At 42.7% G+C, this 15,130-nt stretch overlaps 1 protein-coding gene across 1 annotated transcript in view; it reads right to left on the bottom strand.

Annotated features, from left to right (window-relative positions):
• Window positions 1–15,130, bottom strand: part of LOC309686322 (poly(rC)-binding protein 3-like) — a gene marked incomplete at its 3' end in the record, with an annotated part of 136,880 nt that overhangs the window by 24,300 nt on the left and 97,450 nt on the right. Inside the window, exons 3-7 of the mRNA XM_082498950.1 lie at window positions 15,088–15,111; window positions 14,957–14,989; window positions 11,619–11,735; window positions 5,161–5,292; window positions 572–700 (exon numbers count right to left, since the gene is read on the bottom strand). Coding sequence (XP_082355076.1) covers window positions 572–700; window positions 5,161–5,292; window positions 11,619–11,735; window positions 14,957–14,989; window positions 15,088–15,111 — 435 coding nt within the window. The remainder of the gene's footprint in view (window positions 1–571; window positions 701–5,160; window positions 5,293–11,618; window positions 11,736–14,956; window positions 14,990–15,087; window positions 15,112–15,130) is intronic.

Here is a 15,130-nt window from a genome sequence, read left to right as displayed (position 1 = left end):
TTTGTTTGTTTGTTTTTTTTTTTTTTCAAACTTATATTCAACTTAATCAGTTGAGAAATGTACTTGCATGAAATTATGGACATTTTCAGCAAGGGTTAAAATGCCCAGATTTTTATATCCATTAATTTTGGATCATTTAATCTAAGAGCTAAAAAACTGCTATCAAAATGAAACATTCAGGCTTTAAGCAATGACCTGACCCTAAGGAAGCAAAAAGCTCTGGTATATCTAAACTATGCTAGTCAGAATTATTTCTATTTAAAACAAGACCTAGATGTTTTCTGCCCTATTCTGCATCAGAATAAAAGGCTTTTCTCTCAGAACGGGCTGCAGCTCCACACTGGACCCGGTTTGTTATTTGACAGTGTCACGACGGCCCCGGTCTTTGATTGCTAAACTCTGCTGCCAGAGGCTCTCGAACACCAGGGAAGGCACAGTCTAACAGAGTCCCCTTGAAATCCCCATCCCAGGAAGGGCAGGTGGCACCCCTGGGGAACCCAGGGCATGTGAAAACTGATGGTGTGTTTGAGCATCTCCTGCGTGAGAGGTGATGTGCCAAGCGCTCACTTACCTCCAGCATAACCACGCATATTTGCTTCACGCACTGGATGATGGCGTCGGGGGTGCCCGATATAGTCACTGCGCGCTCCGTCGAGTTTGGCAACATGTCCCCCGCTACCTGCACCTGGGCTCCTGTGGACTTGAGCAGAGACAAAGCACAGAGAGCGTCATCGCCATGTGCCTCTCCAAAGCCAGAGTGATTCACTGACGGTGATGGAGAAGATGCGCCTCGAAAATTATTTGGTCTTGTCTTTGCTAGATAGGTGATAAAATGCGTATGCAAATTCATGCCCAGACAGGATAATTGAGGTCTGGCAGGACATGGATTTGCCTGTTCAAGCCAATTTGCAAACACTCCCATCCCAGGAAGATTAGTCCTCAGTAGCTGTTAAGGAACTCTGACCTGAATTTCAGGACAAGTCTTTTAATCCCTGCAAAGACAGACAGTTGCAATGCTGACTGGAAAATGAAAGGGGTGAAATGAAGTACTTTTCAATAATAAAACAAAAAAGGGAAAAAGCGTTGACAAGTGAAGAAGGTCTGCTAATCAAATGATTTGCAGATAAATGGCTCTTTAATCCACTGATGGCTGACTTGTGTCTCTGGATGAAATTTAGGGTTGCCTTATGCTCTGGAATATCTCAGGATGGTACAGAAGCACTTCTAAATTATAATTAGTGTTGATTAAATATATGCATATCATCAACTTTTAGCTCACTAATGAACCCAAGGAGATAATGAGCTAGGGTTTAGAGGTGGGGTTTTTTGTTTGTTTGTTTTTTTGGTTGTTTTTGTTTGTTTGTTTTAAATTTCATCTTGGCACTAATGTATCTTAGTTAACCAAAAAAAAACCCAAAGAAAGAAAAAAATACATGAGGCCAAAACAATCCCTGGCACTATTTCATAACCATCCTGAAAGGCCCTTTCAGTCAACAGAAAAAAAACGAGGCATTTCATATTGAGTTAACACTTTCATGTATTACAAGCAAAATCTATTCCTGACTATTACTACAATGCAAGATTTTGGGCTTTTTAAAGAAAGTATTTTCAGTAACTGTTGACTTTGTGTCAGTCAGCAAGGAGTTAATTTATTTTCCTGCTGGTTACATACAACACGTTATTCTTCTTTCCATAGACTGATTAAATTACTGATCGCATCTTCTGTTCACTAGTGCTGTTTAAGGCTAGAATATCAATTCTTTGCTCTATAACAGACTTTGGAATTTTGCCATAATTTGATCAATCAGTCATGCTTTTCTTTCCCTTTTTTTTTTTTTTTTTTTTTGGTAATCTTATCTTGAAATAGTACAAATAGTACAGCAACCCTACATGTTGTTCCTGGATACATACTGAACACAAAAGACCATCCCTTGTGCAATTGCTGCTCAGTGTATCGATGATGAAATTAGACCACGTCTTGAGATGGATGCTCCTTTTTTTTCTGTTTGATTGTGTTTGCTGTTTACCATACAGTTCTGGGTATCCATACATCTAGCACAAAATACTCTGCCAAATCTGCAGTCATTTACGCATTTGCTTCCAGTGCCAATCTTGTTTATTCTTCGACTTTGGTCATAGAATCATAGAATTGTCTAGGTTGGAAGAGACCCTTGGGATCATCGAGTTCAACCATCTACTTTACTCTACAAAGTTCTCCCCTACACCATATCCCCCAACACCACATCTAAATGTCTCTTAAACACATCCAGGGATGGTGACTCAACCACCTCCCTGGGCAGTCTATTCCAATGCCCAACCACTCTTTCTGTGAAAAATTCTTTCCTAATGTCCAGTCTAAATCTACCCTGGTGGAGCTTGAAGCCATTCCCTCTTGTTCTGTCATTAATTACCTGTGAGAAGAGACCAGCACCAACCTTTCAAATAGTTGTAGAGAGTGATGAGGTCTCCCCTCAGCCTCCTCCTCCTCAAACTAAACAGTCCCAGCTCCTTCAACTGCTCTTCATATGACTTGTCTGCTAGGCCCTTCACCAGCTTTGTTGCCCTCCTCTGCACTCGCTCCAGCACCTCGATATCTCTCTTGTATTGAGGTGCCCAAAACTGGACACAATACTCGAGGTGTGGCCTCACCAGTGCTGAGTACAGGGGCACAATCACCTCCCTACTTCTGCTGGCCACAATGTCATATGTCAGCAACTTAAAAATGGATAATATTTTGTCCATTACCCTTATGCAAAATGTGCAGTGTGACTTCTCACTACGTTAGCCTTATCAAAACACCTATTTGGCCAAACACTATCCTCTTAATTCCCTGTACTAGACTAGTAAGTAATTGCTTCTGAAACTATGCTCACCAGAATAATCACTTCAGTCATTTAATGTACACAGACCAACCAACAGACCAATCTCACCTTTAAAAACCTGTCCTAAAAGCACTCACTCAGTGCTCTGCATGAGGTTACCAGTATTTAAAATAAAATCCAAAGTATCGACAGCTGTAAAACCTAGAGTTAAGCACTCAACAGCACACAGTTCACACTCACACCTGCTCCTGTTTTAACGCAACTAAGAAGTCAGCGGGATTCCCACTGCCTGGCAGTTCTCCTGGACACCTATGAGATCTGGAGGACCAAGGGAAATCATGTCTCGTGGCTGAGGTCGCCTCCGACCGTGTGCTCTGACAGTAGCTCTGCCTTCTACAGTGGCAAGGCTTTAGTCTGGCTTCGCCTGCTGCCTGCCAGGGCGATAGCGTGTCGCTGCTTGGCTTTCTCATTCAACCAGCCACAAACTGCTGCCAACACCAACAGTCCGGTGCCCATCCAGCATCTGAGCCAGAAATGTCCCATGCATAAGGCAAACTGAACACCTTCCTCCCACCCAGGAAACGTGCTTCAACACACAAGTATGTTGTCACAGCTATACAAAGTTCTCTGACAAAGCTTTTTGGGGATTAAAGAAAAAGGCAGAGCATTTCCTATGACCCTAACATCTGCACAGAAACAACGTTTTCTTCCTCTCAGTATCATCAAGTGACTCCTTTCTCCCACATCTCAAGAGCTGGTTTGACAATAAGGACTACTGCAAGGCAAATCGGATTTGTAATTGCCTTTTATTTGCAGGTCTCAGCAAGCACAGAGACCCCTTCAAATGGCAGGGCTCTGCGAGTTTTTCTGTTGTTTTTTCTGCGAGTTTACAGCAAACGACCTATGCATGTTTTCATGAACACAGTTTACAAAGCAAGAGGCACATGGAGGAACAACATGCTGTTTGCTTGGCAAACTCTGAAAGAGTTTTTGGCAGCTCTGTCAGCTACTGGAAACGGTACACGCTGCTTTTACTTCCCTGTTCGCAAGGACAGAAACGACCCTTTCGGTAGTGGTCTACAGAGGGAAATTTCTTAAAAGCTCCATGGACAATCAAATTCAAATCCAAATGAAATAATGTGTAAGAATTTGAAAGCCAACAGGATGAGACCCCTGACTGTTCTCCATGCTCACCTTTCCTTCCAAGGCTACCATAAACTAACATTTCATAGCAAATCCTGGACATACAATTTTGATCAAAGCATTTTCCACTCCTTCTTGACATTCGGTCAAATTTTATTTGATAGAAAAACATCTGATAACTTTTTTTCGTGTTTGAAATGAAACTCAATTAAATCTACTGCCTTGAATCTACATTTTAGATAAAAAAGGAAGTTTCAATTTGGTAGAACCTGGCAAAAGCTTCTGTTTTGACACAGTCAAATAAAAAAAAAAAGAAAGATCATCATGGTATCTTGATATTCTACATCTCATTCCATGTCGGGATGAATATAAATGTAGAAGGAGTACTGGCACTTTCTCCAGAATAAAAATCCATTTTTCTGAAATTTTCTCAACAAAACCGAGCACATACCTAATTTTCTTGTTTGACTGATTACAAACGTTGGACCCTTGGCTTGGTATGTGCTATGTCATGCATGGAAGAATTAAAACTGGCCACTGTATGATAATTTTTGCTTTTTTTGTGGTTAGAGGAAAAAGTGGCTGCTAGCACAGCACATTGAATGAACACCTTTAGATAAAGTCTGGATTGCAAAAAAAGGTGTTTGGAATACATGAAACCAAGTCACCTGTGGCACAGCGAGATTAGGGAGATTAATACAGGAAAGGAGTATAAAAATCAAATTTTTCTAAAAAGCAGATCAAGCATTTGATCCACTGACGTAGACTCCCCATTGCTACCTGGGCCTTTCTCTGGCTGCAAGGGTGGCAACTAATTTGGAAACGGCTGCGACGCTCCACCTCGGCATCACCTGAGCGTTGCTGGGGAGGGGGCTGTGCCTGAAGAGAAACCGGACGAGCCGCTTCTGTCACTAAACTGCTGCTTTGCTAAATTGTGCATCAAAGACTAACACGTTGGAAAGCTGTTTCTTTACTTCACGTACGGTCTTCAGCATCAAGGAAGGCAGAAGGGCGCAGCTGTGTTGCAACCCCGCTTCCCCCAGAGCAAGGCTTTTCCAGGCTTTTCTCCCAGCGCAAGATCCCTTGCCCGCGACGAGGGAAGCGCGGTGGACGATGCCGGCAGGGCATGCTCTTTAAACAGCTGCGGCAGGATGCCGAGCTAGCCAGCATTCCTGGCAGACATCCCAAGACTTACCTCCCTGATTTCCTTGATTTTGGAACCTCCTTTTCCTATAAGGGATCCACACTGGCTTGCTGGGACGACGAGCCGCAGCGTTACAGGCGGTTTGCTTGTCACCGTGCTGTTTGTCATGGAAGTGTTTATGTCCTGCAATCACAACGTCAGTGAGAATTAGTGGAGGATTTGTCATTCCCGGTAAGCACGGAAGGGCTCAGCTGTTCATGGGGACCTGGGGAGTGTGCAACCAGTCAAAGTTTGCTTCTGTTGCAGGTAAAGCCTGCGATACGCCATAAGCGTGAACCCTACGAGTGGCTTGTGCCAGAGGAAGGAACCCTTTGCTGTCTGGTGTCGCAGGTCCACACTGCGGGACCAGAGGACAGTCTCTGAGGCAAGGCGGGGAGGAGGAGGAGGAGGTGGTGGTATCTCTCATTAGACCAGCCGAGGCAGATGGAAAAGACAAAGAGGTTTTTGAGTTCACAGGCGCCCAAATTCTGATTTGGTCTCTTTTCCACCATCTCAATTAGAACACTTCTACTAAATGATACGTCTTCACATTTCACGCAATATCTTGTCAGGTTTGATACAAAGAAAAAGGTTAAAAAAGGGAATGACAGAGAATCTGTGAATAATCTGAAGCAGAGAAAATCAGATTATTTTGATAAATATTTGGCTGCCCCCTAGGTTTAACTTCTCTTTTGTAGCAGATCGATACGTGTTTGTAGTGCTACCTAATTTCTAAAATCTTTTCCATCACAGCTGTATAACCATGGTACAGAGAGCTCAGCAGAACAGCAATTATCTGTATCCAGGTAATGTAATCTTTATCTGTGTATCTTATTATCCAATGAGACTACACTATACGTTCTCATGAGCATTTCAATATACTACTTGCTGCAAGGTTTACACTGTTTTAAATATATTTTGTTTGTTCAAAATCTTCTAGGCAAGACAAAATGATCCCTCTAAAGTCTTTATCACAGAGGAAAAGATAAAGCTCTTCTTCCCACTGATTGATGGGATGCTGTTGAGAACACTTCGGATCACAAAAAAAAGCCACAAGCTGCATGGCACCTGTCCAACAGCTCCTGAGAATCTCAATGTGGTTTGGTAACATTAGCTGCGAGCTGAAAAGACCATCTTATCCATCTGTGAGGTGGCATGGCACAGCTATTACACCCTTCACAGAAATGCTACCCGAAAGATCAGGGCAGGAACGGCAGCAAACATGTATTTCATATTCACTTAACTCATTTATGATGCAACAAGAGTTCCAGCAGACAGAACCGATATGACTCCCTACATTCTCACTTATCAAGAGTACCATTTGTTAAAAAAAACCAAGAAGTCCTATACTGTGTGATCAGAACCTCAAATTAGAAAAAAAAAAAAGTACTTTAAACAACTCCACATGCCTTGCTGAGCTGGTGTGGGAGCTCAGTGACACCAGCACTGATTCCTCCAGTACCTCCACATTTGTGATGGCAGCATTATTGCATCTAAGAAATGGCTCAGTGTGACCTTGCTTAGCTTAAAAGAAAATAAAAAAATCTTGAATGGAATAAGGTATTGCTGCATGCCACAAGACAGCTATCAAATCATTCCCCTGTCAGCCAGTAACTCATATTTTGTTCACTGCCTGTGTCAGTGAGAGATTGCAATCCAAAATAAAACGAGAGGGATAACTGAATTTTGCAGCACCCACGTATCTGAAATAAAGCCCAAGTCATGACGATTTTTCAGCTGGAAGATGCCATCTCACTCTGTCATGTTTGTGTCAGGTGGAGGCATGCGATCATCCAGACGTAGGTAAATAACCCTCTTCAGCCACCCAGCACAACCCTGATAACGTCTCCCACTTCCATATCATATCTGGCCTGTCCTCAAAGCCTTCACTACGCCTGCCGCTTTCAAAAGCACTTCACAAAAACTGGAAGCCACTGAACTCTTTATTTTCTCCTCATTATTTAAAAAGAGCAAAACTTAAAACATGCGGGCTCAGCAGCGCACCCATAACAGTACCAGTCCAGCTTAAAAACACAACAAAAGAGAAATCACAGAATCACAGAATCACGGAGTTTTCAGAGTTGGAAGGGACCTCTAGAGATCATCTAGCCCAACTCCCCTGCTAAAGCAGGATTGCCCAGAGCACATTACTCAGGACTGCATCCAGGCGGGTCTTGAAAATCTCCAGAGAAGGGGACTCCACAACCTCCCCGGGCAGCCTGTGCCAGTGCTCTGTCACCCTCACCGTAAAGAAGTTTTTCCGTGTATTTGAACGGAACTTCCTGTGTTCTAACTTGTGCCCATTACCCCTCGTCCTGTCACTGGGAACCATTGAAAAGAGCCTGGCTCCATCCTCCCTCAACCCATCCTTTAGATACTTGTACGCCATAATAAGGTCTCCCCTCAGCCTTCTCTTCTCCAGGCTAAAGAGTCCCAGCTCTCTCAGCCTTTCCTCATAAGGGAGATGCTCCAATCCCTTAATCATCTTAGTTGCCCTTCGCTGGACTCGCTCCAGCAGTTCCCTGTCCCTCTTGAACTGGGGAGCCCAAAACTGGACACAGTAATGAATGGGGAAAAAAAAAAATCCCCTCCAAAACTGCAGGCTCCCACGTAGGGCTGGCTGGAAACTTTCTCACAGAACAGCCACCTCTCAAATTGGGAGATTCCTATATCTTTAACCTCTTACTGTCTGTGGCACTGCATCCGTTTCCTCGGGGCTCTGGCAGACACAGGAGCTGGACCTTGCATGGCTTTGTGCCCGCTTGCCTGGGCTGATCCCAGGGTCACAGTGTCTAAGGCTTCCCAAGGCAAACAAACCGGGCAGCTCAGAAATCTACCAAACCTCTGGGGGAAAAACGTACCAAAATTCTTCTTTGCTGGTTTCTAAATGAAATGTTAAACCTGACAATTTCCACAGCAACTACGACGAGTCTGTGAGGTGGCTTCTCGCTTGGTAATGACCACCACAGGATTTACCTTAGTTGTAGCAGCAGGAGTTAGTATTTGTCAAAAAAGGCGTCATCTCAGTTGCTTTTATCACCTTGCCTTTATCTCCTCCTTATTCCAGGAGCTGAGCAATTCCTTCATAAATATTTGCAAACGAACGCCAAACTTTTTCTTATTTCTCTGGAGAAGGTTTGACCACTGAGCTCTGCCTGCTGTTTTTTCCAGCACTTAACTACCACTTGCTTCCAGTGGATTATGCATATTTATACCCAAAACCAGAGCTGCCCCACTCACCAGTGAACTTATAGTTGTATTTCTTGGGTCTCAGCCTCCCGTCTGGAAATGACTCCTCTAAAATGTCCTCCCTTGCAACTCCAGTGGTCTGCCCGGGTTAGTGCCATTTTTTAACAACTCTCTGTCTCCTCTACAGTGAATACTTCAGTTGTTTATGTAATTTCCTACCTAGTTTGTAAATTCATCATCAGGCTGCTAGAAAATCAACTTTTATTAGGAAGGCTGCAGAGCAACCGCACAGAGAACGCTCCTCCAGATCTTTCTTTTTCCCTATCTGACACATTTTGAGATTTTTGCTAACATAAGAAAAGCATTCCAGGGCTCCAATGTCTTCCTAGATCTGCTCATCCCCAGCTATACAGCGGTAAGGTTCTACGGCTTCATGTCCAAATGCTTCATGTGGGCATGGATAACAAACACCAAAAAATCCCTCAAAGCAGCAGTTTCGCACGTACATCTTTTTTGTGCTGTTTGAAGGTAGCTGCAATAACCAGAGCTGGGTCAGGCACTGTCTGTTCTGGGATTTTCAATTTTTTAAATGGCTGAAGAAATCTCTAACAAAAAGATATGCATGAAAAATAACATTTGGTAGCTAGCTTATTTGTAATTTCTGAAACAGTACTTTATTTTGCCTCCAAAGGGTTACAGTTACCTCATTTTATCAAACAGGAATCCTAACTGACTGTATGAGACGTTTTTCTTTACCACTGTTCTTTTAAATATACCAGAAGCCAATTATATTAAAACTAAATACAGATATTTCAGAATATAGAACCGCATTACCTGATCTGCAGGGAGTGCCAATACCCCTTTGCTAATACCCACATGAAAAGTCCAGGCTACCCTCTAAAATCTACAAGGGTAAATATGCATAAAATCCAGTCAGCTGCCCAAATTCCAGACCTCTTTGCCTATTTCTAGCTACAGCACTTTCAAAGACTACGTCGTGTTGGGGGGTGGGGCGGGGATCCGATGCTGGTGCAGTGTTGGATGTTTTTATGAGAAACGCAGTGTTATTTCCACTGGGTGCTCGTTTTGGTAGGAACTGGCAGGGATTATCTCTGTTAATGATTCCCTCAGCATTTTTCAGGACAAGGCCCTAAGCAGAACACGTTTTTCACATAGTGAGCAGAGAGTCTGCGCTCTCCAGGTCTGCGAGGATTGGAGGGTATGGTACCGTACGTGAAGCTGCCTCTTAAGCCAGAATAAACAGGGATTGGTAACAAGATGAGTAGGAGATGAAGCTGAGAAAGAGATGATGACAGGTGGTTTTTAAATCGTCTGGACAGAATTACTTGTGAGGCTCTGCAGGATACAACCTCAAAATCATTATTATCTCATTAATAACTGGTACGGCAAAAAAAATAGCATTCTTATAAAACGTACCATGCCATAAACCCAGGGTACTATATCAACATGTTGAAAGATTGGAATATCACACAGGAAAATCTGAAAACCCATGAAGGATTGGAGAAATATTTGCAGTATAAAAAAAAATGGGTCATTTTTCTGGGGGCTGACAGGAACGTCTGCTGTAACCAAAGAGGTTCCTACGGAAAACACCTGAGCAGGAGCTGGGGATACCCACCAGGCACAGCAGGGTTGTGTGCAAAACATGACGCTAGTAGGAGGTGAGGCATTTCCAGTAGTGGTAGGGACATGTTAGGATGGTAACTAGGACAGGGGACTGCTCGCGTCATTAAATAAGGCCTTGTGCAACTTCATTTGCAACCTGTCCACAATTAACACACACATTTAACATAAACTGTAACTGGAAAAAGGTAGAAAGGGACTACTAGAGCCACAGGAGGGGTGGGGAATGCATCCTCTGAAAGACTGAGCTTGGCTTACTTACTCTGGCAAAAGTAAGGGTGTGAGGGGGAAAAAAGTGGTTTCTAAAAATACATCTAAGAGAGGAATCCTTAGGGATGGAAAGGCAAGAATTATTTAAATTAACGGCCAGTGCCGGCACAGAAATAAAGCTGCATAAACCGTTAATGAATAAATTCAGGTGAGGAGTGAAAAGAAGGTGCCTAATTGTCACAGAACTGAGGTTGTCTGTCCAATATCGGGAAATAGCAAAAAAATTAACTAGTTTTTGATCATGCTGTGAAGTTGCAACCTGCAAGACATACCACTCATGTTAGAAGACAACTGCATCTGATGACCCACAAGCTCTCTTCTATCCTGTTGCTCTAAACGTGAACAATCCCCATGGATAAATAAAGGCACAAGATGACATTTCCCATCAATACCAGTATCTCCCAGTGCTATGGGGAGATATGGAGACTAACCTCAATGACTTGGAGAAATAAGTAGGCTTAAGAAAGGGATTCATATCCCTCTAGTTTAACCATCGATGGAGAGACACAGCCCCTTTCTCCTGCTGCAGGTGATTCAGTCCACCTGTCTGCAGGCTCTTCCTTCAGGAGAAGGTGAATTGCTTTCTCCAGGGGCCTCTGTCTCTCCAGAGAAGACAGGAGAGATGCCTGGACTAGATGTATGATTTTCAAAAGTAGAGGGAGTTAAAACCTCTCCTGAGTGACCAGGGTTTGTGTTCTGCAGTCTGCTGTCTTTTCTGTGAGGTTTCCCATTAAAGTGGTGATCATATCTAATTGTATTTAGTCCATAAAAGTCAAGGAGATCCCAGCACTTTAGGCACGTATCTGCACAGAACAGTTATTCTACAGTAAATTGAGCTCTTGCCTCACTTACTCTGAGTGCCTTTATTTTAATTAATTTTAAAAGCCAAGCTTTAAAAGTGATATTTGGTAATCATATAGTTTGTTTTTAAAATTAAAATTTTCCAGTTAAATGAGTTATATATTCATTTTGACATATACAAAATTTACATCAATACCAAATGGAATCATACAAAAGCAGAGCTAAAAGTTAGGCAATCATTCTTTTCAAATCAAACCCACAATGGGACCAGAAATTTTCCAAGACATTTTTTCTACCATTAGTGCACATTACTAGAATCAATTGCTTTTCCCTGAAGCCTCCAAAAAGCAAAAGAAATGATCAAACAGCTTGTAAATTGACCCATTATTTTTTTTCGGCATTACTGCCAAAAGCATTTATAAAAATACAACCACTTTCATTGCTATTAAATAGAACATTAAACAAATCATATTTAACATTAAAGCAAACATGAGAAAATTCAAACAGTGTTTGTGTGTTTGTATTTCCACTTGAAGAGAGAAAAACAACGTATTTTATTTGCTTACCTCTTCAAATTTTAGTGCAATCATAGAAAAAGCTTTAAAAATTGCATCTGTTGGGCCTGTTATTGTCACAATTCTCTCTGGACAGGAGCCTTCTGAAATATTGATTCGAGCACCACTCTGTCAAAAAGAACAAATATTTTTCAAATTTATACCTCCCAGGGAGCAAACTAAGTAGGATTAGGGATTTAGTTTGGGAAGGAATATCTTGAGGCATCTAATTCCCTCCCCTACAACTGCAGCCCCAACATCATATAATTTCAGCATAAACTGATCACACTCCAAAAATTCATCTAACTGTCGGAAGCCGGATTCTGTGTGGGTAAATACTTATACAGCCTTCATCGCAGTATGCAAATGTAAATCAAAGTTGTGAATAATTGCATAATCAAGTCTCTTCCCTTCCCTCTTGCAAGGTTAACCTTAAGTAGGACTGGTTTGGAGACCCGAAGGCAGGGTTCGATCTATTTGGCTGGGGAATTGCTTTGCACTGTGGAGAAGGTTCCTTATAGATGAGTTTCATGTGAAGGCAATCAATTAATATGTACTGTACCACCCTTTAATGGAGTAGTGGTAGGACAAGCAATACTAACGGTGTTATCTCCTTAAGGCAAGGAGCCTGTTGGAAGGAGTTAGAAAACTTTAAGTCTTGGGGACTTAGTCCCCTTTATGTCACTGCGGCAGTGCAGAGAAAACACCTAAACCAGATGTAAACATATTTAAGAAGATCTTGGTGTAGATAACAATCAAATCCAGTTCAGGTAAGACCCACCCTATGCTGTCCCTGAGGTTTCAGGCATAGACATGCGTTAATGCAGCCTAACAAGTCACTGGAGCCTCATATCATCCACAGGCACCAACCTTCTTGAGGATCTGGGCCTGTAGCGAATGTGAGATAATCTGGGTTAATTTGGCCCTTTGCTTTCAGTGTTACCATGAAGCAGCCGATGTGCTGTGTGTCTGAGCCCTTATTCACGTACATACTGCTGCTCGACAGCAAGATATCCTATTTTCCTGTATGACAACAACCAAACACAACAAGACAAAAAAACCAACCAGCACTGCTGACAGGAAAATCTTGCTGCCATGGACTTGGCTGGCAGAAATACCCAGCATTCATAGATAAGAATGCTTCATCCCTGGAAGTGTTCAAGGCCAGGTTGACTGGGGCTTTGAGCAACCTGGTCGAGCGGAAGATGTTTCTGCTCATGGCAGGGGGGTTGGAACTAGATGATCTTTAAGGTCCCTTCCAATTCTAACCACTCTAAGACTATGATAAGAAAGGGTAGCATGCACTTCTTCTGACAGGCCAACCTGAGTGGGACTTGCCCCCATCAAACACCAGCACTGGATCAGGAAGGAGATCAGGGCCTGGGGCTCGTTCATGCTTGTGGCAACCTCAGGCTGCCTCCACCACATGCAAACTCGGGGCTGTGGGACTCAGCTCAGCAGGGAGCACGCCAGGAGCCATGCCGGGCAGAGCTGCCCATGGCAGGCAGGCCTGACTGTCCCACCACCACCTTCGCCCAAGGCACAACTCTTTCTTTGAAACCGGAGCCATGGGAGCTCCTCTGAAAGATCACTCCACCGTAGATCAGCAGCAGCCAAAATTCACAGATATTATTCCTCCAGTGGATGACCGGTCAAAGCAGAGCTATGGCAACTAAAATGTTATGTGGCAGCCTCCATATTTGTGTGGGAAGTTAACAACCACAGGGCACAGAACCAAGGTTTTTGTACTTTTCTTTAGGCCTAAAGTTGTCTCTGACATTCCCTCAATGACAGCAAGACAGAGTTGCATTTCATTCCATAAAGATGACATGCAACTTGCCACATCTGTCAGGAAAGTAAAAATAAAGTTCCATTTTGCTTTTAAAGAAGTACTGAAGAAGGCAGTCATTTAAAGGAGGACCAAGTTATCATCATGTGGAGACGCAGCCCTGTGCTGATATAAAGATGCATGTAATTCCTTTAATTTAAAAAAACAACCAAACAAATAAAGGCTTTTGTGCCACGTGTACACGACAGTAGGTTTTCAGGAGTGGAAGAAAAACATCTGATATTTATCTTGAAAAACTAACCAGGGATCATAACTCTTCTCTAAGGTGTTTAACTTAGAATTCAGAAGCACTCTCTAATGATGGCTTCCCTTTTGTGTATGCAATTTATATCCAAATATATCTGCCCATTATTGTATTTAACAATGAAAAAAAAATGCGTTTAAGCAACTGGCAGGGTTACCTAGAATATTGAAAGCATTTTTTTCTTGTATTTTTTTTTAAGTCTTAGCAAATGTACTTATGTGTGAAAACATGGGTGAAAGTTCTTATCATCGAAAAAGGAGCTCTGAACTCAGTCTGCCTGACAATAAACTCCCTATTGTGTATATTTAAAGATGGATCTCAGCAATTTTCTTTACTAAAAATACTTTGAGATTTCCCTGCCACAGACCTTCTATCTGTGTATAAAACCACAAAGCAGCTGATAGTAACGTACTGCATATTTACCAGAACCAGACTTTTTTTGAGGCATCCTCTATACACTTTGCACTCCTAAAGTTTAAGTGGTAGGATTTGTGTTTTGACTTATGCTTTTAGCATGTGCTTCAAAGAAGGAGAATTGCACGGACCTCCTGCCTTGCAGGACAAGCGTCGGTCTGTAACCTCCACAGTCCTCTGAAGACAGTGCAGCTTGCTCTGCGGCAGGGAAAGATGCCTGCAGACACTGAGGAGACTTAGGTTTATGCAGTGCCATGTTTTATTTAGCCTTCTTGTGTTTACAGCCTTTCCAAAGGATGTGAAAGGCAGGTGTGCAGGTCTACCCTGTCCACATCCTACTCACGGTTGCAAAACCATGAAGAGTTAAGGCTTTGCCAAGACATGGCAGAGGGATACTTTGGCTAACGCAAGTCTGGCTCCAGCTCTGCTGAAGCTTGTGTCTGCCCTCAAACTTTACGCAGCATCAGTCTAATACTTGGTTTCAGATTTTGGAAGCTCTCTCTACCAGGAGACCAAGCCATGTGCAGGACCGACGTTGGTACGCTAAAGAAAAATACCATGGTTTTAATGCACAGAATCATGCGGGCTAAGCTGTTCCTGAGATAAGACAGCAGCAGGCGTATTGCTACGGGAACGAAAGACTCCAGACTGCTGTGGCGATAAGGAGGTTATATTAACAACAATGTTTAATTTAGGCCAGCACATTTACATGCCACCACTTGCAAAGAATGGTGACGTTAAATGAACTGCCCACTTGATGGCAGTGTCGGTCTGCACACGCTGAGTTTCCCTGTTCTCTGAGCTGGAAAGAAAGGCAAGTAAAGACATCAAGGCTTGTCTTACCTCCTCCCTCATCTTCTTAACTGTCTCACCTTTCTGTTAAAGAAACAGAAAAAAAGTTAGCCTGGGCTGATGAAGCGAACTGATATACAATATTTTGACATGAAAATAAAGAGAGAAAGTAATTTCCTGACCTTTCCGATAATGCTTCCAACCTCCTGAAACAGAAAAAAGAAA

The sequence above is a fragment of the Vanellus vanellus genome (assembly GCF_965231255.1).
Source record: "Vanellus vanellus genome assembly, chromosome: 2".
In the NCBI taxonomy this organism is placed as follows: Eukaryota; Metazoa; Chordata; class Aves; order Charadriiformes; family Charadriidae; genus Vanellus; species Vanellus vanellus.
This window is presented reverse-complemented; position numbering and strand designations above follow the sequence as displayed.